The sequence below is a fragment of the Salminus brasiliensis genome, chromosome 24 (genome assembly GCF_030463535.1).
Source record: "Salminus brasiliensis chromosome 24, fSalBra1.hap2, whole genome shotgun sequence".
NCBI classification, from domain to species: domain Eukaryota; kingdom Metazoa; phylum Chordata; class Actinopteri; order Characiformes; family Bryconidae; genus Salminus; species Salminus brasiliensis.
The window spans coordinates 4154570-4179443 of NC_132901.1; the positions used below are offsets into that span (position 1 = coordinate 4154570).

Here is a 24874-nt window from a genome sequence, read left to right on the forward strand (position 1 = left end):
ACACACACACACATGTGTTAGGGGCAGTGAGTACACACACACACACCCAGAGCGGTGGGCAGCCAACTCCAGCGCCCGGGGAGCAGAGAGTATATCTAGGGCCTTGCTCAAGGACCCAACAGCTTGCCGAGCCCGGGAATCGAACCCACAACCCTGTTATCGATATCCCGGCGCTCTAACCGCTGAGCCACCACTGCCCCATGTTGGTCACATGACTAAATTTATTCTAAGCATGCACCTGAGAAGGCTAATAGTTACACTGACATTATACATTACAAAAACAAAAGTCTGTAAAACATTAAAATACAGTGCAATTTATGTTGTAAGTGGCAATTATCGGGGTCCAAGCACTCTGTGCCATTATAAGCCAGTGGAGCTCACGAGCTCACTGATTTTAAGAACAACCAACAATATTTGTTTTGGCTGTGGGGTCTTAAAAGATGATTTCATGCACATTGACCATTTGATCCTGAAATTTGAAATAGTATGCAAAAGTTGTTTTTTCAACTTTTTTCTAGTGTAAAACTGATTAACTGACGCGACTCTAATTTTCATCAGTCACAAAATGTATAATTATATATAGGGTGGTCTGGGAGAGAACGAATGTACTCATTTACTGTTGTGATAGCCTTATAAAGTACAAATAGTAGGCCGAAGGTTGGTGTTCCACTCAGAAGGCTGTAAAATGACTTCAGATATCTCTTTAGCGACAGAAAGGTATTTCACAAAGCAGGATTTCAAGTTCACACATTTAGAACAGGAGATGTTGCTAACAAGGAACACTAAAAATGGATATTACAAGGGTTTCGTGTGGCTGTGACGATATATCGATGGCAGAAAAATTAATTTATGGGATAAATGGAAAAGGAATAATAATGATTAATAAAACTTACACAGAGGGAGGAAAATAAAGTATAAGAAAAGGTACGCTACATGGACAAAAGTATTAGGACACCTGCTCATTCATCATGCCTTTCAAATTCATTGTTTTAATGTAGTGTAGTGTAATGAGTTTATCCTGCCTTTGTTGGTGAAACTACTTGGTCTTTACTGTCCATAGAAGAAGGCTTCTACTAGATTTTGGAGGATTTTTGGACTGCTGTGAGGATTTGATTGCATTCAGTGACAAGAGCGAGTGTTAGTAAGGCCAGGATGTTGGATGATCACCATCTCCTCAAGTCATCCCAAAACTATTGGATGGAGCTCCACCATCCATCATTCCCAAGAACACAGCTCTTCCACTGCTCCACAGCTCAACACTGGGGGGCTTTGTACCCCTCTAGCCCACGCCTGGCGTTAGGCAGCATGCTGCCAATAGGCTCATGTGGTCTGGGTGTAACTTTAAGAAAATCAGTAGAAGGGGTGTCCACAAACATTTGGACATATAGCGTAAGAGATGGGCCCTTTAATCCCCCCCATTCCTTGCTCTTGGACGTTGCTAGGGAGGTCGCTAAGGGAGAAGTAGACGCTTCCGTGCGAGGCATTCTGGGAAGGGGAAAACTTGTGCATTGGCTAGAAATCCAAAATGAAGGTATGTAAATAATAAACTCGCAGTCTGTGTTAAACATGGCCGAGTCCGTTTCGTTGTTTAAGTCATTTGCACCTTTTTTCACACGACGGAGGTTCGCCATAGCTCACCGTCAACACGCCGAATCTTCAGCTAGCCTAGCATGCTAACTAGCTAGCTAGCTAACTGGCTGCTGCTCGAGCTCTGATAGACAGACTAGCTGAAGGCAGCGCCTGGATTCAGTCTGGACTCTTCTCTCTTCATTTCCCCTCCTTTTCTCTTCCAGCGCGTTTTTACCCTGTCAGATAAGGCCTGGACGGGCTCGTGTTTGCAGTATAAATGGCAGAAGGCTCTGGGGAATTATCTGGCCGTTGCGGGGTGAGAGACGTTATTAGCTACTGTATTTGTGTTCAGTTACTCTAACAGGGATGGAGCTAACGGAGGAAAGTATGACCATGTTTTTTTTTTATGTTTCATGACCAGCCCCGACAACTCCGTCAAGATATTCGACCGCCATGGACAGAAGATGAACGAACTGAGCCTGCCTGGGTCAGTACGAGTATTAGCTATCTACAGTTATCTCCGCAGGACTGAACGCTGGCCGCGTCCCAAACCACACACCACTAGCTATACTATACATACTCCACTAGTGTGCCTGAAGTGATATTAGTGCACTGTTGTATTTACTAATTGGATGGGGACTTTTTTTTTTTTTTTTTTTTTTTTACATTTTAACAACTTTTGAAATATAAAATTAGAAATTATTATTCTCTTTCTAATTAATTAATTATTGTTTAATATATTGCCATGTGATAAAGTGTAGAAATCCAAGTCATTCCAAAGGGTTCACTTACTTTTTCATCCTGTCCTGTATTCTCCAGTGCGCTCTTCACTGAAGACTGACTATCAGTGAGAATTATACTGTATGTCCAAAGTTTGTGAACACAGCATGAACAGCTTGTGTAGTCCCTGTAAGGAGCAGATAAAAATGAACATATTGGCACCATGCCGAATTCCATGCATGCATATGCTAGAGGGTTATAAAGCCCCCCCCCCCCCATCATAGTAATATGTTTCAAAAGTTGGGTAGATATGAAAATTAATAAATAATACATTCTTTAATAAATAATACATTAGTAAATAATACATTCTTTGCATTTTTAAGTTATTATTAAAATACATTGCTATTTGTTATTGAATTGATCACTCCATGATATACATAAACATGCACATCATTTTGGTGCAGATTTTGTAGTGGTACAAAAAATGATATATTTAATAACTAACTTATTTATTTTGTTAAGCTTTTTTATTTTGTATTTTTTTTTACCTGAATTTATAACCTGGGGCCATAAAAGTTTCCCTAGTCAAAGAATCACCCATTTATTTATGGAACTGGAGCGCTATGCTTTCAGATTTTATAAGACTTTTGATTCTGAGGACAATGTGTGTATGTATATTATATTAAAACAAATGTTAAATATTATATAGAAATATTAAAATGTCTTGTCTTAATTCTATTCTGTAACTGTTTAGTCCCAGAAAAATACATAACAGTATATATTTAAACAACAGATTGCAAATCTTTGGGAACTGTTAATGCAACTAGCTAAAATATACAAAATGACTATACAATTAGGACTTGTTTGTTGAGTTTTGTACAGTTTGTATATAAAATGTATGTATGTGTGTGTGTGTGTGTGTGTGGTTGCAGGAAGTGTGTATCTCTGGACTGGGATAAGGATGGCGACACCTTGGCTGTAATTGCAGAAAAATCCAGCTCCATTCATCTTTGGGATGCCAATGTGAATAAAACTTCACAGTTAGACAGCGGCATGAGGTGTGTGTGTGTGTTTGTGTGCATATTTAAACATTTGGATCTTATTTTTGAAGAGTATTGAGAGATGGAGGTTATATAACTGAACACATACAACTGTCTTCTTTACGCAGCCTGTGGTCTGCTCTTTGGCTGAACTTGCCAGGACAGACTGATCTGGCCATTTTGGCAGTTGTTTTCAGTGTTCTTTGCTTGTAACCTTAATTTTTGGACAGTGGAATGATTTCTAATTGTTCTGAAATCTTTTTAAAACCTATCCCAGACTCATCTGCATCTACAACCTTCTTTCTGAAGGCCTCAGAGAGCTCTCTGGATCTGGCAACAATCATGAACAAACCAAACTAAATGCCTGTGCTTGTAATAAGACAGGCTCCTCCAGAATCCTCTCTAACCATGTCTAGTCATCTGCAGCTAATTTTACACATTTTAAGTTGTAAGAAAAGTGGATGACCGACACTGACCATTTAGTAGTATCTACACTATATTGAAAATATTGGGACACACACCTTAATCATTAAATTCAGGTGTTTCATTCAGTCCAGTTGTCCTAAAGGCTCATGTAGGTGTCCCAATATTTTTTTTTCCAAATAGTTGTAGGTTACACCGTCTGTTCTACATCTAACCACTGACCAAAATCTGTGCTTTTAATTCACTCACTCACTTTTAGCAGGTTTCTCCACAAGGGGTGCTATTAGTACTCATCGCATTTGGTGTTCACGTAAATTGATATACCAACTGTCCCTTATATTGTTTCCAAATGATTTTCTTGTGCATATTAATTTGCTGTTGATTCCTTGCTTGTGTATGAATTATTATTGTGTAATTACATCAGGGATCAGCTGTCTTTCCTCCTGTGGTCCAAAACTGGCCCACTGTTGGCCGTTGGTACGTCTAAAGGAAACCTGCTTATCTACAACCAGCAAACCTCCCGCAAGATACCTGTGCTAGGTAAAAATTATCCGCACAACCCCTACACATACTCTAATGTCGTAGTAGTATTATCAACTACTATGCTGTTTTGAACGCTGCTTAGTGTATTGTTAGTCATTATAACGATAGTGGCCTTTGCCTTCTTGGCCAGTCACAGCTTCAGAGTGTGTTTACAATTTCTGTTGAATCCAGCAAACAAAAATCCAAAAACAATGTAGTTAAACCATTGCTACATGAGAACATTCTCTCCACTTATTGGTCAGACCTGTTAGAGTTGGGAACAAGAAAGTGAAGACAGGAAGAAGGTCCTGTGATCCAGGCTAGTGCAGATGTCGGAGCAGTTTAACATTGAGCAACAGCAGAGATGGCATCTGTTCAAAGCTGTAGTAACTGTAGTAACAAAAGTCAATGCTAGTCGTAGGTCGGATGCTGGTCTTACTAACAACTAATAAACATAAATTGTCACCAATTACTCAATTCATTACTCAAATGACCTCATGCTAATTGACGACTAGCTTTCATTCATTGTTAGTACCATTAGCATGTACTATTTCTTTAACTGAATATCTGTGGAACCAACAGCAACTCTGCTTAATATGCATAAATAGTAAATAACTGGGTCCTAAGGTACCTGGAAAGACTAGACAAAGTGCATAGTTACATAACCACAATACTGGTATTTTGTCCATATCAGCCACATTATAATGTGTGTATATATATTTGTGTGTGTGCGTGTGTGTTTGTTTGTTTGTTTAGGTAAACACACCAAACGCATCACCTGTGGGTGCTGGAGTACTCAGAACCTCTTAGCTCTGGGCAGTGAGGACCGTAATATAACCGTCAGCAACCATGAAGGAGACACCATTCGACAGGTGTGTGTCGGTTGATGTTTGTAGATGTGACATCTCTTTCTTTTGCTCTTGCTCTTTCACACACACACTCTCTCTCTCTCTCTTTTAGACTTCAGTAAGGGCAGATCCTGCTGATATTCAGTTCTCTGTGATGAAGACAGATGAGAGATCATCACCAGGAGAGAGCACTGTGAGCACACACACACACATATATTACTGTGTCCTGTTTAAAATGTCTGACCCCCCCTCATTGCAACTGTTGCTGTGCTGGATAAGCTTTAAAGAATGTAAGCAAAGTGAGCTAGTGAGACACAAATAATTGTTATTATGTAAATTTAACTGTGGCACACTATGTAGGACACCCCTGTATATCACAAGATTTAACTATGCAATCAGTGCTGGTAGGATAAAGGCTAGCTAGCATATACAGGAGACACATGAAGCACCAGTGCATCTATTTAAGCAAGCAGCTCAGTACGTTAGGAGGAGAACATTAAGTGCTAATTGTGTTACATAGCTAACTAACGCCTACACTGGCTTGAGTTATTGCGGGGTGGGCAAGAGAAAAGCCAGCTATCAAAAGCCAGTTATGCTTTTGGCTACTTGGCCTGTGACATCTGTAGCATCACTGAGAATGAAACTCACAATTTCCTGTTGATAACAACCTGCAGTTAGACAGTTGCACCACTCGAAAAGCTCCAAATGTTTGTTATGTATGTGTGTGAAAGGCTGTCCTTTTAGGGTGGATCAATGTTGTTTATTTTGTTGCTTGTTTTGTTGATCAAGCTAATGTTAGCATGGTTTCAGATTCAGTTTTGGTTGGTTACAACAGTGTGGTCCAGCTTGGCATTCTAGCATCTTAAATGTTGCCCAGTATTATATAGCATTATGTGTCAAATCTAAACTCCACCCTGTGTTAATTGTGTTAAACAGGATTTTAGCCAACGTGCTGTGAAGCCTGACCAACCTGGTAGCTGTTGGAATGAAAGAAGACTTTTGTGGGCAGAGCTTAGATACATTTATTGCATTATTGAATTTATTACAGTAATACAACAGGTATTAATCTCAAATGATTGGTGAAGGAGCTGTGCACAATTCCTGTCCACTAATCTTCAGGCCTAGCATGAAATAATGGCTCGCTCACTACTACTTACTTACTACTCCCTATGTAGTGCACTTCCTAAGTCATGAATCAACAGGTTCTTCACCCTGCATTATAGTATCTCTAATAGAAAGCCATATATATAGGCTATTAGGGAACATAGGAGGGGTCATTTGCCATTAGGGAAATTATAAAAGGCGATCCATCTCGCTGATCACTTATGATCTGGTCACGCAACATTCATGTTAGTATCCGGTGTCGAGCCACTGTGTGTTTTCTAGCATGCGTATTGGTTGTGTAACAAGTGTGATGTGCAGGGTTGACTGTGTGCTGCAGTGCTGCAGAAAGGCGGTATCTGTAGAACAGTCCAGGGGATGATGACTCACTCTATTATGCAGATGTAGAGAGAGAGAGAGAGAAAGAGAGAAAGAGAAGGGAACAAACATATGTTACTGCTGTTGTCAGGCTGCAAGTCGAGTTGTTAGGTGTAGGGCTAACAAATTGCACTGCATATTCTATTCCAGATTCATCTTCACTACAGAGTAACGCAGTTCTGCACCTCTTGGAGGAGGAGTGTCTGATACTAGATCAGTCAGAAAGCATTGCTTGTTCAGTCTTGGAGCCTGTTTGCGTTCACATTTAGGCATTTAGCAGAACAGCTAAAACAAAACATGCAAACAGTGAAAGCTAAACTGATGTAAAGATTTTTAAGCACAGACCACATATGTTCAACAGGGTCAGGCCATTCCATAAGCTTGCGTTATCCATATCACCCCCACTTTTGCTGTTTATTTGGGGTCATTGTCTTGTTGATGGTTTGAGGTTAGGCTGAAGTGTTCTGAGGTGGATACTCCACTGAATCCCCTTCATCCAGCTCCAGAAGTGGTCTTACCGCCACCATGCTTAACAGTTGGTTGTGTTCTTGGGGTCAAATGCCTCACCTTTAATTCTCCAAGCATACCTTTGGTCATTGTGACCAAAGAACTCAATCTTTGTCTCATCTGACCATAAAACTGTCCTCCAGAGGGCTTTTCTATTCATATGGTCAGCTACAAAGTGTAGTTTAGAGCCCATCGTTCAGTCTGGCCTGGAGACTACTGCGTTTCACCTGCTGATTTGAGATGAGCAGTTTATACTAGTCAACAACCTCTGGTGATTAGTTTTGATTGTTAGTAGCATACAGTGTTTTGACCCCTGAATGGCCTCTGACCTTTAGGTGAGTGTGGCAGTGGGAAAGAAGACCTTGTTCCTGTTTAACCTGAATGACCCCGATAACCCCATTGAACTGGCCTTCCAGCAGCGCTACGGAAACATCATCTCATACCGTTGGTATGCAGTCTCAAACTCACCATGCACGTCAAGAACACCTACCTTCCACTCACAAGACACTTCATTGGAAACGCCTATCCTGTGCTTTCAATCACTGGGCACTTTATGAGAAACACCTATTTTATGCTTCCACTTACAGGCCACTTTATTAGAAACATCTACCATGTGCCTCTAACTTGTACTTCCACTCACTGGTTACAAAACATTGGAATGACCCTTCACCTCTCTCTCTCTCTGTTTTGTAGGTATGGTGATGGCTACATAATGATCGGGTTTTCTCATGGCTATTTTGTGGTCATCTCTACACACATCCGGGAAATTGGCCAGGAGCTCTTTCAGGCCCATAATCACAAAGACTCCCTGACCAGCATCTCCATCTCTCAGGCCCTCAACAAAGCTGCATCCTGTGGTGACAACTGGTATGAAGCATGTGTTCAGATTTCAGTCTCCTGTAGATAATTTTTTGATTACATGACCTTCTAGCAAACAATAGCTTATTCCATATCGAAAAAAACAATATTCAATTTCTTGGCAGATGACAATAACTGAAGAGTAACAATTTCTGGCTGATACCAATTCCAATAAGTGATAAGTAAGCTGTGGATGCACAGTATATCATTGCTTATTATTATTATTATTATTATCATTTTCTCATATGTAAATAATAATTAATAATTAATCTATGGCCCATAATTACAATTAAAACCCGGTTGTGTCCAAGTTCTAACCATCTAACTGGTGGTTTGAGGTTATGCTGAAGAATTCTAAGGTAGTCCTAACTTCTTCATAATTTCAGTAACATTATGTAATGTATCAGTTCCACTGACAGCAACACAGCCCCAGAGCATAATACTACCACCACCATGCTTAACAGTTGGTACAGTGTTCTTGAGGTTGAATGCCTTGCCTATACTCCTCCAAACATACCTGCTATGGCCAAACAACTCAATCTTTGTTTCATCTGACCATAAACCTTTCATCCAGAAGGCTTTTTCTTTGTCCATGTGTTTCAGCATAAACTTTAGTCCAGCTTGAAGGTGTCAGTTTTAAAGCAAGGGCATCTTTCTTGGACTGCGGCCTCTTAGTCCCTTGCAATGTTAAACTCGCTTGCCTGTAAACAGTGAAACTAGCGTTTCCGCAGCTTGTGGTGTACTTGTGCCCTGGTTGTTCTTGGGTTGTTCCTGACCATCTTCTTTAAGATCTTGGCAAAGTGGCTACACCTTCGAGAGTGTTCAACCTCCCTCTAAAATTCATTGTCATTGGGTTTTAGCACAGCCGACAGGAGAGCAGTTTCCAAAAGTCTGATTTTTTTTTTTGGCGAAAACGTTTTGCACAAACGCTCAAAACATTTGTGTGGCCCTGCACGCCTGACACATGATGATCCTGACACAGGATTTTTCAGCTGGAGTTGAACATGTATGTTAGGAATTGTGTTTAGTTGAATTATGGGTGTATTTAGGAAATGGTAGTAACACAACCAGAAGCCATTTAATGCTACTATTTACGCTTCCCTATTAATGAATGTGGAAGTGTGGTAATGGTCTATTAGTCAGCCTACAGCAGTTTAGCCCTGCCAGGACATGCTGAAGCTATATATGCATTTATATGTATATGTATGTTTGTAAATGTATATATGTGTGTATGTATTTATGTATATGTAGGGTTGTATTGAGGCGTGTATATGACTGTTCTGTGTCTCTGCAGTGTGAAGATTCATGACCTGACTGATCTGAAAGAGATGGATGCCATTGTTACTCTGGAAGAAGAGACTAAAGGTGCCTTGTTTAACACACACACACACACACACACAATTACTCCAAACCTCCAAGTTCTTTCTCTCTGTTGCTCTCTGACCCTTTCTGTCTTTTTCTCCCTGTCTCTGTCTCTCTCAGGTTTGGATCAGATCTGCTGGACAGATGATGGCCAGTTATTGGCCATTTCCTCTCAGCAGGGCAGTCTGCATGTCTATCTGACCAAGTTGCCTATTCTAGGGGGCAGCTGTGGCACTCGAATCGCCTACCTCACATCTCTGCTGGAGGTCACTGTGGCCAATCAGGTGGAGGGGGTGAGGAACACACACACACACACACACACACACACACACACTCTTGCATTTCTTAATATATTGACCGCTTATAGCCATTCAATTGCTAGTTTATTTACCCTTTACATGGACATTGCCATAACATTAAAACAGTGAATAACAAGTAAAGTGAATAACATTGATTATCTGGTTCCTGTCATGGCACCTGTCAAGAGGGGAATACATTAAGTAGCGAGTGAACAGTCAGTTCTTGAAGGTGTTGTGTTGAAAGCAGGAAAAATAAGCAAGCGTAAGAATCTGAGCCACTTTGTCAGGAGCCGTGTGATGAAAACTGCGATGTCTAGACGACTAAGTCAGAGCATCTCTACAAACATCAGGCAGATCTTGTGGGGTGTACCTGGTATGCAGTAGTTGCAGCTTAGTTTCCACCTGTAAACTAGGGAGAAACATGTCTCGGCCGATTTGACCTCTCCTTCATTCGTTTTCCTGTTCCCTGTCCACGCAGGATCCCACCATGGCGGTGGCAGTGGAGGTGGAGCCGAACTTTATCGCGGTGGGACCGTACCACCTTGCTGTGGGGATGAACAACAGGGCGTGGTTTTACGCTTTGGGAAACAGTGGTGAGTGTGTGTGTGTGAGGCTGGGTGTTTGTACTTTTCATTATTTGTGTACATGTATAGTACAATTGTGTTGGTGCTAATATACAGTGGACAAATGGTGGCTGCGTAGTTTGTTTACGTCTGTATGTGTTTACATAGGTGTGGAGCGTCTTAAAGATACGGAGTATCTGGGGACGGTGGTCAGCTTAAGTCTGAACTGTGATTATGCAGCTGCTTTGTTTGAAGGAAAGGTTCAGCTGCATGTGGTAAGAGAGAGTGTGTGTGCATCTGTATGGCTGCATTAATACACAGGTTTTACAATAATGTTGGTAATAATGCATGGTACATGCAGTAGTCTCTGGTTAAATGTATTTAACCCAGCCCTAAGTTTGTACACTACTGGAAATTGTGTGCTTTGTGTTATATACCGTATACTTGGCAGAAGTGACACTCAAAAGTGGTTCACCCAGGGGAGGCTCATTCATTGCACATGGATTGTGTTGACCCTTGCAAATTTCCCATATTCAGGAAACTTGAGTACTTAATAATTATACCCAGCCGAGACCATTGGCTTTACATATTACTTGCCTTTTACACAATGAAGTGTTTTAAATATGTGTGTGTGTGTGTGTGTTAGATTGAGGACGAAGATCAGAACGTTGAGGAGGACAGACAAACAAAGCTCTTCCCAGATCCAGACCAGAAGTACCGCATCCTCAGCCACGCCCTTACCACAGAGTTCCTGTTCTATGGAACAGATGTAAGACATTGCACACACACACACACACACACACACACCATACACGGTTTATATATAGAATATGGACCATAAAAATCACCACATAAAATGCATTTTGCAGCATGGTAATAAAGTGCTGCTATTAAAGTAACAGTGGCGCTCTGCAGCCCCCGCTCCCCTACTTCTATGCTGCATGAGCTGGTTGACTCTCTGTCAGTAGTGCCAGATATTACACAACCAGTAAAACAGGCCAGTCATCCTCATTAATGTATACACTGCACTTACTGTATCAAATGTCTCTCTCTCTCTCTCTCTCTTTCTCTCTCTTTCTATGTCTCTCTCTCTCTCTCTCTCTCTCTCTCTCTCTCTCTCAGACGGGTCTCGTTCAGTGTTTCTACATTGAGGACTGGCAGAGTGTTAATGAATATCGTCACCCGGTGGGCGTTCGCAAGGTCTTTCCTGACCCCAACGGAACTCGACTTGTCTTTATAGACGACAAGAGCGATGGGTTTCTCTACTGTCCGGTACACACACCCTCACACTCTCTTCTGAATACTGTAGTTAACTATGATATAACTATAGAGACTGTAAGTGTGATGATTAGCTGTTGTAATTCAGACGTTTCTTTTGTAAACAGAAATGGGTGCCCTGATTTCTTCTTCTTATTCCAATGTTGTCCGCAGGTGGACGACTCCCTGTTTGAGATTCCAGACTTCTCTCCAACGATCACGAGTGTATTGTGGGAAAACTGGGTGAATGATAAGTGTGTTTTTGTGGCGTTCGATGAGGACAAAGTCTACACGTACGCGTTCCACAAGGACACCATACAGGGTAAGGACACACTCACTGCTGACCTTTTCTGTGTTGATTGGTTGATTGATTGAATTTCTATTCACTATTTATTAAGGTTCAGCTCATATGTCAGCACCATTGTGCAGCATCAGGACTAGTTCTGTAAGAACTGCTTTCTCACTTGGTCTCTATTTCCTGCCTCTCCCACCTTTTTTGACTCCTCCCTCATCTTCTCTTTCTCTCTGTCTCTTCTCCATCTCTCTCTTTTTCTTCTTTCGCCTCCTGTTTTCTCTTTCATTTCTGTCTCACTGTGTTTTCTCTCTCTCCCCTCATTTATCTTCTTGCTTTTCACTCCTCTTTCTCTCTCTCTCTCTCTCTCCCTTGTACTGTCCCATACTCTCTTACTCCCTCTTCTCATCTTTCTTTTTACTCTCTCTTCTCTTTTTCTATCTCTCTCATTATCTCTCTTTCTCTCTCTCTTTCTATCTCACTCTTTCTGTCTCTCTCAGGCTCTAAGGTCCTTCTGGTGGGCTCCACAAAGCTGCCATTTTCCCATAAGCCCTTGCTGCTGTATAACGGGGAATTGACTTGTCAGACGCAGAGTGGCAAGACAAGCAATGTTATTCTGAGCACACACTCGTTCCTCAGCGACACACACGCTGACGCCAGGAAAGAGCCGCTCCAGCCCCTGCTGCAGCAAGCTATTAAGCTCAAGAGGTACACACACAAACACACTCCCACACAAATATTACCCCCCCACCCCAACCACAAATTTACTCTGTGCTGTGAATCTTGCTTTTCTGTGTGTAGGTTCTCAGAGGCGTGGAGTGTGTGTAAGGCTCTGGGTAGTTCTGAAGCATGGGCAGAGCTTGGCAGGGCATGTCTCCATCACATGGAGGTGGAGCTAGCCATCAGAGTTTACCGTAACATGGGCAATGTGGGCATGGTGCTGTCTCTGGAGGACATCAAGGTATGTCAGAGTGTGTGTGTGTGTATGTATGTGTATGTGTGTGTGTGTGTGTGTGTGTGTGTGTGTGTGTGTGTATGTATGTATGTATGTAAACATTGTATTTCTGGGGCACAGTCTTTATCCAGACCTTGTCAAAGTGGCTACACCTCCCAATAACTTATAACCAAATGTTTGAATAGTACAATCTGCAGTTGTTTTTCTTCTTGCTTTCATTTGCAGGGGATAGAGGACCAGAATTTGCTGGCAGGGCACCTGGCCATGTTCCTCAGTGATTATAACCAAGCTCAAGACCTTTACCTGGCCTCGTCATATCCTATGGCAGCACTGGAGGTCCCCTTACACACACTGAATCACACTGACACATGAAAATTCAATCATAAAGACATATATAGGGAGAGAGACATATTTCAAAAGAATTTAAATACATCTGCGGTAACGTGTGTCTGAATTTGTGTACATGTAGATGAGGAGGGATCTGCAGCACTGGGACAGCGCCTTGCAGCTGGCTAAGAGACTGCGCCCTGCGGAAATCCCCTTCATATCTAAGGAATACGGCATTCAGCTGGAGTTTGTGTAAGTCTTTATAAACATCTGTAACAGCAAGACAGTCAGTCCTTTCATGGTGTAAATCTGTCTCGCTTGAGTCTTCATTTCATGAAGTGACCTGCACTATTTAAATAGCTGTATATCACTGCAGATATTCATTATAATTATGTAAGGATCACTTGTATTGATTGCTCTATTAAGGTCATATGAATATGTTGTGTTTGTCTCCCCCTAGTGGAGATTATACAAATGCACTGGCTCACTATGAAAAGGGCATGACTGGAGACAATAAGGTGAGCGTGCATAATTATTAATGGTCGGATTAGACATGTGAGAGTGTGTGTAAATGTCCTCAACAGTGTAAGTGTATACTTTACAGTTTACATGTATTTTGTGGTGTCAGTATAAGACTAAGGATACAAGTATAGTAGTAGAATGTGTGCGTGTGCGTGTGTGTGTGTGTGTGTGTGTGTGTGCGTGCAGTTTCAGGAACACGATGAGAGCTGTCTGGCTGGAGTGGCCCGCATGTCCATCCGAATGGGAGACATCCGCAGAGGAGCCAACCAGGCGATCAAACACCCGAGCAGAACGCTGAAGAAAGAGTGTGGAGCCATCCTGGAGAGCATGAAGGTAGTACTTAGTACTGAATGGTTTTTAAGGTAAAAGTTCAGCGAATGCTTATAGGCTCCATATCCTACTACTTCTTGTACTTTATTCTTCCTATGAGATTTATATATTTATTTGTTTAAATTTATGTACCAAAAACAGACATATTTTTTGACACCTTCATTTGCCTAAAATAAATGAGTCAGTATGTAGTTTTAATGGGTATGTGCAATAAATCATAAAGAAATATTTAGTTACTGCTATGAATTATTCAGGATCTAGTATAAATGATTGGGTATCTACAATAAATAATGAAGTATCTAATACAAATTATTGAGTATCAACAATAAATGATTCAGATTCAAGTAGAAATAATTCAGTATCTATTTAAGTGATGCTGTATCCACTGTAAACTATTTTGTATCCAAAAAAAGATTCAGTATCTACTATAAATTAATTAGTATCTAGTATAAATAATGTGTTATTTAGTACCAATGTTTTATTAGCTACAATAAGTGATTCAGTAGCTACTATACATGATTTGGTATCTACTATAAATGATTCTGTATCTAGTATAAATGATTTGATATCTTTAATAAATGATTCAGATTCTAGGGGGAAATCATTTGGTATCTACAACTGATTCAGTGTGACATCAATCATTCAGTATCTAGCATAAATAATGTTGAATCTGCAATAAATGAATCAGTATCTACTATGATTTTTTCAGTAATGGTTATGAAACTACTACGTAATGTATGTTTTGGAACTGTGTCTGCACACTGCATTACACTCTTTTGTTTCAGGACAGTGAGAAATTAGTTTTCCTATGATAAGGACCCTCAATGTAAAATTTGCGCTCCTGGTGATTGCACTGATTTGTTTTGCAGCAATATTCTGAGGCTGCCCAGTTGTATGAGAAAGGCCAGTACTACGACAAGGCTGCTTCTGTCTACATTCGCTGCAAGAACTGGTACAGAAACCTCACCTTTCTCCTGATCCTGCAGATTCACTGCATCCACTGCTGTTCGCTGTGATTGATGTTATTGATGAGATCATTAGGTAAAGTGATTACGGATGTGACTGGTTTTAACCCCTGTGTTTCAGGGCGAAGGTTGGAGAGCTGCTGCCCCATGTGAGCTCCCCTAAGATTCACCTGCAGTACGCCAAGGCCAAGGAGGCTGATGGCAAGTATGTGGATTGCACACTGGTGGAGCAGAATGCACTGCACCATCATCCCACATCTAAAATTAGTCCTGTCTTTCCTTAAGTGCCCTAAAATGTAGTCTTCTAGCATCTGCCACAGCAATCGGCTGGTACATCTTAACAGCCACCTGAAATAGAAAACCACCTTAAACATGGTGCTTAAAGGTGCTACATTTTTTATAGCTTATGAAATGTGGATGCTTGGGTCACAGACTCCGTTCTGATCATTCTGTGTTTATATTTCAGGTATAAAGAAGCTGCGATGGCCTATGAGAGCGCTCGGGACTATGACAGCATGATTCGTATCCTGCTGGAGCACCTGAACAATCCGGAGGAGGCCGTCCGGATCGTCAGGGAAACACAATCCATCGATGGAGCCAAGATGGTTGCCAGGTCAGAAAGGGACAGAGTTGTTATAAGAACAGAAAGCAGCAGGTTGAAAAACGCTGAAGTATTTCTGGCTGTTTTTAAAGGCCTTTTATTAGATGTGATCGCAGAAGGTTATCCACACAGAGGCACTATTATTATTCAGAGAGCTTCCGGAGGTTTGCATCAGTAACACTGTGCCGCAGTAGCTTGTTTGTGGTTTGTGCCGCTGCAGGTTTTTCCTGCGTCTGAATGATTACGGTTCAGCCATCCAGTTTCTGGTGATGTCGCGCTGCAGCGATGAAGCCTTTCAGCTCGCCCAGCAGCACGGCCAGATGGAGGTGTACGCCGACATCATTGGTGAGAGTGCTGCATACACTCATGTCCAAAAAGGTCACTCTCAGCTCTAGGTCCATTCAGCTGGTTGTTAAAGAACAACAGTTTAAAAGATGCTCTCAGTCATATTTGCACTTCAGTAGCTTCTGTGGAACACAACCCCTCCTAACCTGCTGCACAGCACACATGTTAAAGAATGAAAACACACAGAACAAAGCAAAACTAAGCACAAGGACAAAAGTATTGGGACACCTACAGGAGCTTTCATGATCTCACATTCTAAATTAATATGGAGTTGATTCCTCTTAGCAACTCTAAGACTAAAACTAAATTCCAATCCTGCTGTTAGTCTTTTGACTATAATATATATTAGTTTTGGTCACATTTTAGTCATTTAGTTATCATTAGTTAAGGGAAGATACAGCCTATTCAGATCTTTTCAGGTCTTTAGATAGTTGTTTAGAGGAGCCTGCATTTGATGAGTGTTAGCAGAAGGTTTGAAGAGTCAGAGAATTTATAAAGCTTGGAAATTTGGTTTAAGTGACCGTGTCTATTGCAACTGATGGCATACAGCAGGCCTACATTTCTGAACGAGAAATTGTGTCCAAACTTGATTTTTGATGTTTTTTATGTTTTGAAAGACAGAAGGTTATCCACACGGAAGCACTATTATTCAGACAGCTTCTGGAGGTTAGCACAACCAGCCAACTGCCACTGATGCAACATCACTGAGCAACCAACATGCTCTGAGGAAAGTGTTGGGTACCCAGGTCTGATGCATTTGGCTAGCAGACGCCTGGAGTGATGTGGGGAGAGAGAGAAAGTCATCTACCCACCCAGAGATAGCAATGCCACTTGTTCTCTCTCAGGCTCTGGCAGCATGACCCTGGATTCGAACCAGTGATCCTCGGGCCATAGTGGCAGTGGGTCATTTGGCCACAGATGCCCAAATGTTGGACTGTATCTACCTGTTTGCATATCTGTCTGGCCGAACCAACCAAATCTCTGGGTTTTTATTCCCCCTCCAGGCTCTGAGGCCACAACAGAAGACTTCCAGAGCATAGCACTGTATTTTGAGGGGGAGAAGAAGCACCTGCAGGCTGGAAAATTTTTCCACAAATGTGGCCAGTACAGCAGGGTCAGCACACTCACTTCTTTCTCAGTTAATCACATGTACACTCCTATATCTCCTTGACCACTGTTTTAGACTCCTATTGATTGTATTAACAGGAATGATTGTGATAGTGCTCTCTCACTCTCTCACAGGCACTGAAGCACTTTCTGAAGTGCCCCAACACTGATGATAATCTGGCTATAGAAATGGCCATTGAGACGGTGAGAGCATAATGGAAGCCTGATGGGGATGGTGGTGAAGGGTATTACAGTGCAATGCAATTGCTGTACTGTGGGCACTAACAGGACCTGTATCACATTACAGGTGGGAGAAGCCAAAGATGAGGCTCTGACCAATCAGCTAATCGATTACCTGATGGGAGAAAGTGATGGAATGCCAAAGGTAAAGCACACCTTAACGTGGTATACATCCGTTAAACAGTTGCTTTCTTTTCACACATAAAGACATGAGACACGTTGAATGGCCGATTGCAGCCAGTTGAACCCCCATTAAAGCGAAAGTTCAGCCAAGAATGCTGCATGGCTGCAGGCTAGCAGTCGCCTTGCGGGTTTATTTTAGCTTCTTGGCATTACAGGCAAAATTAGCCATTCTGGCTCTTTATGGTGTTTTGTTTTTGTTGCTTTTTTCCCCCCCATCATTCATATTCACTTATTAACTTTGTCACTTGCTCATTTTTTTTTTTTTTATCCACATCTGTCGCTTTCTGCATGTAGTCTCTCTCCGTGAGTAGCCCACTGCGTCTGCTATTGCTGCCCCCTTGTGGTGAACCAGCAGAAGCAATGTGTTTGTGTGTTCATGTGTGTTTCAAGTAGAGACCCTGTGCTTCTTTTCTCTATTTTAGATTTCTGTGTGTGTTTGTGGTGTAGGGCTGTCACAATTACCTGAATAAACGTGATTACTTGATTAAAGAAAAAAACAACACTTCATTTAATATTAAATTTACTCTCTCAGTGATTCGCGATTTGCTGGAATGAGGGTAATGCATATTATAAAGGTACTATAGAATGCATTTATTGAGTGTTTAAGATTGTTTGATGTATAAATATAATTGTTGGGGTGGAAAATGCTCAGATATAGTTTTACAAGCCTGTTTAGGACCCCTGTCATCCCACAGACTCATAGCCGTGATTTGATCTGATCTGTGACAGCTCTACTGTGGTGTTCGCTGTATTAGGACAAAGAGATTGTTGTGCCCTCGTATTGCGTGAGATTAGGATGACCTGGTACACAGATTGAGCATGTGATTGGCTGATGTTTGTGGCCTCTCCCTCCCCTTTCACAGGATGCAAAGTATCTGTTCAGGCTGTACATGGCACTCAAACAGTACAGGGAGAGTGCAAGGACAGCAATAATCATCGCCAGAGAGGAGCAGTCGGCAGGTGTGTGTGTGTGTGAGTGTGTGTGTGTGACAGAAAGCAAACTTTTGTTGTTTGATTTGTCTGAGGGATGAGTACTCATTTACTTATGTATGTACACATAGTTACATATGTCTGTATTGTTTTTTTGATGCCATACTACTGAATGTCATTATGCCATAATGCCATGTCATATTTTTGTCTGTGTGTGTGTTTTAATATACTAGGTAACTACAGGAATGCTCATGATGTCTTGTTTAGCATGTACATGGAGCTCCAGACACAGAAGATCAAGATTCCAGCAGAGATGGCCACTAACCTGATGATCCTACACAGCTACATATTAGTCAAGGTAACACATATACACACACATTATGGCCAAACGTCAGGGACAGCAGATCATCAATCTTTCAATTCAACCATGGAACCACCTTGTGCAGTGCTAGGGATACAAATGGGTTGATTATTCTCTATACCACTTGACAAACAAAAGAATAGAAAGACGCTGGACTCGCACATTGGACGGATATTGAATTTGGTTGGACGTTGGTTACATAACATCACAGCTTAAAAACAACAAAATATTAATGCCAGCCAATGTCCGTATTCTACATCAAATAGAAGTAACCATTAAACATTGTCCTGAAATTGAATTTTGCTCACCTGAGAACCAACATCCAACCAGATGCCAACAACTATTAATGTTGATGGCCAGCTGTGTTGGGCTGCCCCAAACTTCCCTGACAAATACAAGCTTTGTGTGTATTTAAACACCTCCATCAGCAATGGGGGCACCAATTCGCTAAATTCACTGATAAGAAGAGGTGTCTGCAAACACTTGGACATATTATGTATGTACAGCCTTAGAAGTGAACCATTTTCAGTGTACCTAAAAAAATAAACATTATTTTCACTGTTAAGCTGTCGACTGCTGTTTGCCCGGTGGTTAATGCAGTGTATTTATCTGAGTAGAAAGATGGTCAACATGTGCTATTGATCCACTGGTGGTGTTAAATGAGTAAGTGATGCTTTTATAGATCCATGTGAAGAGAGGAGACCATCTAAAGGGAGCACGTATGCTGATCAGAGTCTCGAACAACATCAGCAAATTCCCCTCACGTGAGTCTCACACAAATATATACACACACCCTAACCCTAACCCCAACACCAACACTTTTATACAGGCACTTTTCTATTGGGAATCAAATATAGAAGTCATATGTTATGGTGTGTGGTTATTATGTAAACAATTAGTTGAGAGTGAGTATATTAGCATTATGCCTGAAGTCTCATTGTGTGTGAAATGCAGACATCGTTCCCATCCTGACGTCAGCTGTAATCGAGTGCCATCGGGCGGGACTAAAGAACTCGTCTTTCAGCTTTGCTGCCATGCTGATGAGGCCAGAGTACCGCAACAAGATCGACTCCAAATATAAGAAGAAGATCGAAGCCATGGTCCGGTAAGAAATGCACACCCAGCCACAGATACATAGAAATGGTCAATTACTGGCTCCCTAAAACACTTCACACACCTGCTCATTCATTGTTTTTTTTTTCTGAAATCAAGGGTATTAAAAGAGAGGTTATCCTGCTTTGGTTGCAGTAACTGTCTAATTTTCTACTACAATTTAAAGCATTGCTGTGAGGATTTGATCGCATTTAGCGAGTGTTAGTGTTGGTGAGGTCAGGATGTTGAATCCCCAACACCCCAACTCATCCCAAAAGTATTGGATGGAGCAATGCTGGGGACTTTATACCCCTCTAGCACATGCCTGGCATTTGGCATGGTGGCAGTCCTGTTTATCTGCTCCAGAAAGTCCTAATCTATTGGCAAAAGGATTGTACAGGGAGTAGATGAGCTGTGTGTGTGTATTTACACATCTGTGTCAGCAATGGGTGCAATTTAAAGTAGCTAAAAGCATTTATTAGAAGGGGTGTCCACAAACATTTGGACATATAGCGTATCTATTAGAAGAACATAATTACTAAAAAAAAAAACAACACAATAGGCACATCTTGTATCTTGTAACATGTCTGTCTAATGGCAGTAGGCTGTGAAAGTCTCAGCAGATTGCTAGGGGCAGCTCAGCTTTGCTGAAACTTTTTGGAAGGGTATTGTTGCAGAATGCTTACCTCAGCAAAGGCTTATTTCAGGAGGCTACATAAAATCCTGCGAGGCTGACATAACTTTGGCTGCCTGCTGTCTTTTTCCTGTCCTACTATGAAATGCAGACGTCCAGACACCTCAGAAATAGAAGAGGAAAGTTCTCCCTGTCCATACTGCGGCTTCAGTCTGCCTGAGTGTGAGCTGCTCTGCCCTGGCTGCAAGAACAACCTGCCCTACTGCATAGCTACGGTAGGAATGGACTTTTGTAATTGACTAAATTCGGTCTGAACCCAGGAGCAGCCCGGCCAATTCTGTCTAAACCCAATGACACACGAACACATAAAACTCACCTGTGACGTCAGTTTGTTCTTATAGATCTGTGTTTTCTCTCTTAGGGTCGCCACATGGTGAAGGAGGACTGGTGTGTGTGCCCGCACTGCGACTTCCCTGCCCTGTACTCTCAATTTACACAGTATGTCTAATACCAGTACTTTCATTTATCCATTTTTTCATCTATCCATTGATTGTTCATTTACCAACCTCTCACTTATTTATACATCCATCACCTTTCTACCATTTTATTCGAATGCCTGCTAGTGTTGACCTTGCCATGAATCTGAGACCTGAGAATAGACTTTTAGCTAAAGCCTTTGCAGAGCATGTTTTGTTCAAAACATTCATAATATTAAATATCTAAGAGAAATTTTGAATATTGATGCACTCACATTCATACCATACTAGTTTCTGGCTCATATCCATTTGGTGTAATGGGTGATGTGATGTCAAACTTCCCATCAAAGATCTTTATTAAGTTGTTCTTTATATTGTTTCAAAATTTTATGATGAATGGACCAATAGAAATGCGTTATGCATTGACTTCCATTAAACAGTTAAGTCAGAGTAAGGATTTGTAAAAGTTGCCATTTTGGAGATACAAGGATTTTATGTGAACGCGACAATATGCACATTATATATAGAGAGTGGGGCACAAACTAAGGCAGCGAAAAATGCTCTTATCGCTTCTTCCTGGTCAGGGTTGCAGTTGGTGATCTGTAGGCTAGTCAGCATCTCTGGACGTAAGGCAGGAATACCCCCTGGACAGAACAGCGGTGTAAAGTATAGCAGATTATTTAATGTAGTTTTGCAGATCCAACTACAACATGATGCTGGCCATCTTCTCATGTTCCTATAGCAATGCCACCTGTGAAACGTCAGTAGGTGCTAGAAACAAACTTTCACTTTCACTTTCATTGCATGAGGTTGCATGAGCTTATGCCGTTGTTCCTGATATTACAGATAACAGTGTGATCTTGTTGATGAGATAAGCAACATAATAATTTAAAGATAATTTAAAAATGTCCACAGGCCCCTTTCCTGCCTTTTACCTAAGACCCTAAATCTGGCCCTGTGAGCTCAGCGAGGCATATTTGAACTGACAGTTCAATGGATTGCTGCATTTATGATGACCGCTTCATTTTCGTTTGTGTTCATCAGGCTTTTGGAGACGGAGTCAGTGTGTCCCATGTGCTCAGAGAGCTTGAGTGTGAATCAGCTGAAGAAAATCTCAGACTGTTCCAGATTCCTGCAACAGGACCAGCATGAGCCCTAACACACTTACACATACACACACACAAACATACAGAGGTCAAAGGAATGAGGTAAAGAATGATACCTTTCTTTTCACTCATGGTTGACCAGTTCCCATATAACATGCCCATGTGTATGGGCTTGTATGGGTAGCCCACCTGGGAACCAGGATGCCCACCAGGGTCAGTGATTGGAACAAGAAGGGTTAATCATGGGCTCAGTCTGGGTTGTATGCTGCACATGGGGCATAGATGGGATCCAAGTGAGATTATGGTGGGCTTAAATGATGGAGCCCATTTGGGAAGGCCAACTGGGTCCCAGTAAAAAAGCATTTAAAAAACAGCTCAGAGCCCATGCCCACCTGGAAACCCACCTGGACCCATCCAGCCCATGTTGCATGTCCAATGACAGCCCCACATGACTTTAAATGAATGGTACTTTCCCAATGTGTAACTTTTATTTTTTCATTCTTTAAATCATAAATACAAGTTGGAGTGTGTGTGCATGTGTGAGAGTGTGTGCTTTCACATCCATATAGAGAGGATTATATTCTGATATTTTGTATCAATTTTTAAAACAAAATAGTTAGTATTGTATGACTGCAGCTCAGACACTGTTTAAGTCTAATTTTGTACATATTTTATTAGAATTTTGTTATTGACATCTATTTATCTTCTAAAGAATAAAGAAAGCCTCATTCAATGGGGTGTTTTGAATGTGATCATTGTAGTGGTCATTTACTTCAAATGTTTTGTTTAAAGCTGTCTTGTTCATTAACCATCAACAGAGAATTTTTATGTGCATTTTTGTCAAAGATTAGATCAGGGGCTCTTAGTGGAGCAGTGCTGCCTGCCATCTGCCATCAGCAGCCGGAGCCTAAGAGAGCACAAGTGGCCTTTCTCTCTCTTTGGGTGGGTAGATGACATTACATGTGATGGGGAGTGTACTAACGAGTGGGTTGGGTAATTGGCTGTCAAAAAGTTGCTGATCTTTGACTGTTCTTTGACTGTTTTCCTGATGTTGTAAGTATACCTAAAAAAAAAAGTCATAGACATTTTTGTATGTCTGCATTTAATGATTCTTTACCCACCTTATTTTTCACGAAACAGTGGGCAACGGCCATCTTTGTTTACTTTGTGTTACAAATTCCGGCGCGACAGTGGATCCACTGATCTAGATTATAACCCCAGTGATAATAAACATACAGTGAGCAGTGAGCATTCTCAGTTAGAGGGTGTCACAATAACTGAAAGAAGAGGAGAATTTCGCTTGACTGTGTACTTCAGGGATTAATGCCTGTATATTATTTCAGGTTCTATCCATATCACTGCGACCTGGAGTGCTGAACTGATTTTCTGCATTCAGTTCATTGTACATTTTGTTGTAATCAACATTTTTTTTAACAGTGCACCTTAAGGTACTTAATGTCTGCTTAAAGGTGCCATCAATGCATTTACTGAGTATTTTAAGTTGATTTTTGGGTTGTCATGATCAACTATACCAAGGTCACTTCAACTATACCAAGGTAAAGTTTTATAGGGCTGCCGCAATGAGTTGCCATAGTCAATGAATGAGGGCCGGCTCTGTCCTGGGGTGCTTCTTAGACCCAGTGCAGGTGGTGGATGGGATGGGACAGGAGGATGACCGGCAAGCTGGCATCCATGCTGGAGAACAGCTCCCACCCCATGCATGAGACTCTGGCAGCACTGGGCAGATCATTTAGTGACAGGCTGCTTCATCCCAAGTGTGTGAAGGAGGGGTATCGCAGGTCCTTCCTTCCTGCTGCCGTCAGACTGCACAACCAGCACTGCTCCCAGAGGACCACATACACACACACTTAACTACACACACATGTTCAGGGAACAGAGGTCCCTCAATGTAAAAATACTATGTGCAATACCCCCCCGCTCCCACATGTGCAATTAAGAGTCATTTGCAATAACCTGTACATAATATTGTTATTGCTTTTTTAATTCTTATTTATATTGTGTATATAGTGTAAATAACGTTTTTCCTCATTACCATGACCCAACTGCTCCACAAGATCAGTCGTTTCTAGTTCCGGTCAACTCAACATTTTTGTAGCTGCCAAAGCTGCGTTCTTGTTATATAAGCGATATATTTGTCTCCCTGCTACCTTAGTGAATACTTCCAGTGAATACCTGACTAGGAGTAAAGTTTAAGGCTAGAATCATGGCCTTTTTCAGAATCAGAATCAGAATCGGACTTTATTGGCCAAGTATGCTTTTTCATTGACAGTGTCAGATTGCGTGTTCATGTGCTTTTGGCTTGACTGGATATAAACCATATCTAATGACTCTCTTAGGTCGCTATTTTAAGCACATTTCTTTAAATACAGAAGATCACACACACTTTGATGAAGTTCTTGGTTGAACCTCCAGTTTTGCACTTAATATGGAAATCTTTTATTTACAGTTTTGTAAAAAGTAAAGAATTGTAACAAAAAAAAAAAAAAAACCCAATCTACCTTTTTGTGGAGAAAAAACTTTTAGATTAATTGACTAATCAACAAAATAATTTGCAAGATTAATCAATATAAAAAACAGTCATTTTTTCCAATCTTTAATGAATGTAGCAAAATATCTTATACATACACCGGCCTCGCTATCGGAGGTCGAATAAACGGCACTATAATACATCAGGTGCACCTGTACACAGTGCATACAACGTGGCCGGATTGTTATATATAGTATAAGCATACTTCAGCATTGCTATTACAGGCGGCTTAATGGCTGGTCAGTGTGCTGATCCAGCGTACAGAAGCTGGATTGTCAGAAGCTCAGGTCTATGTTCATTTGCCCTGCCAAGTCATGAAAAATGGAACTAATTAAACTAAATTCTGCCAAGTGGTGATGTCTAATGCGGAGTCTGCAGAATCTACCTTTTTATGGCCACATTCTCTGGGAACG

At 41.3% G+C, this 24874-nt stretch overlaps 1 protein-coding gene across 1 annotated transcript; it reads left to right on the forward strand.

The window, feature by feature from the left end:
- Nucleotides 1-1445: 1445 nt before the first annotated feature.
- wdr19 (WD repeat domain 19) lies at nt 1446-22665 on the forward strand. The gene is made up of 36 exons (XM_072670307.1): nt 1446-1531; nt 1794-1885; nt 1991-2056; nt 3222-3347; nt 4177-4292; nt 5031-5146; nt 5235-5315; nt 7444-7556; nt 7802-7975; nt 9261-9331; nt 9449-9621; nt 10106-10220; nt 10359-10465; nt 10837-10959; nt 11313-11462; nt 11622-11769; nt 12240-12447; nt 12541-12700; nt 12920-13030; nt 13164-13273; nt 13482-13539; nt 13730-13876; nt 14743-14825; nt 14960-15043; nt 15305-15451; nt 15660-15784; nt 16789-16898; nt 17027-17095; nt 17199-17276; nt 18178-18274; nt 18478-18602; nt 19288-19369; nt 19560-19710; nt 20483-20606; nt 20753-20829; nt 21852-22665. Exons 1-36 carry the CDS (start codon nt 1526-1528, stop codon nt 21964-21966), a joined length of 4038 nt encoding a protein of 1345 aa, XP_072526408.1. The 5' UTR covers nt 1446-1525; the 3' UTR covers nt 21967-22665.
- The last annotated feature ends 2209 nt before the right edge of the window (nt 22666-24874 follow it).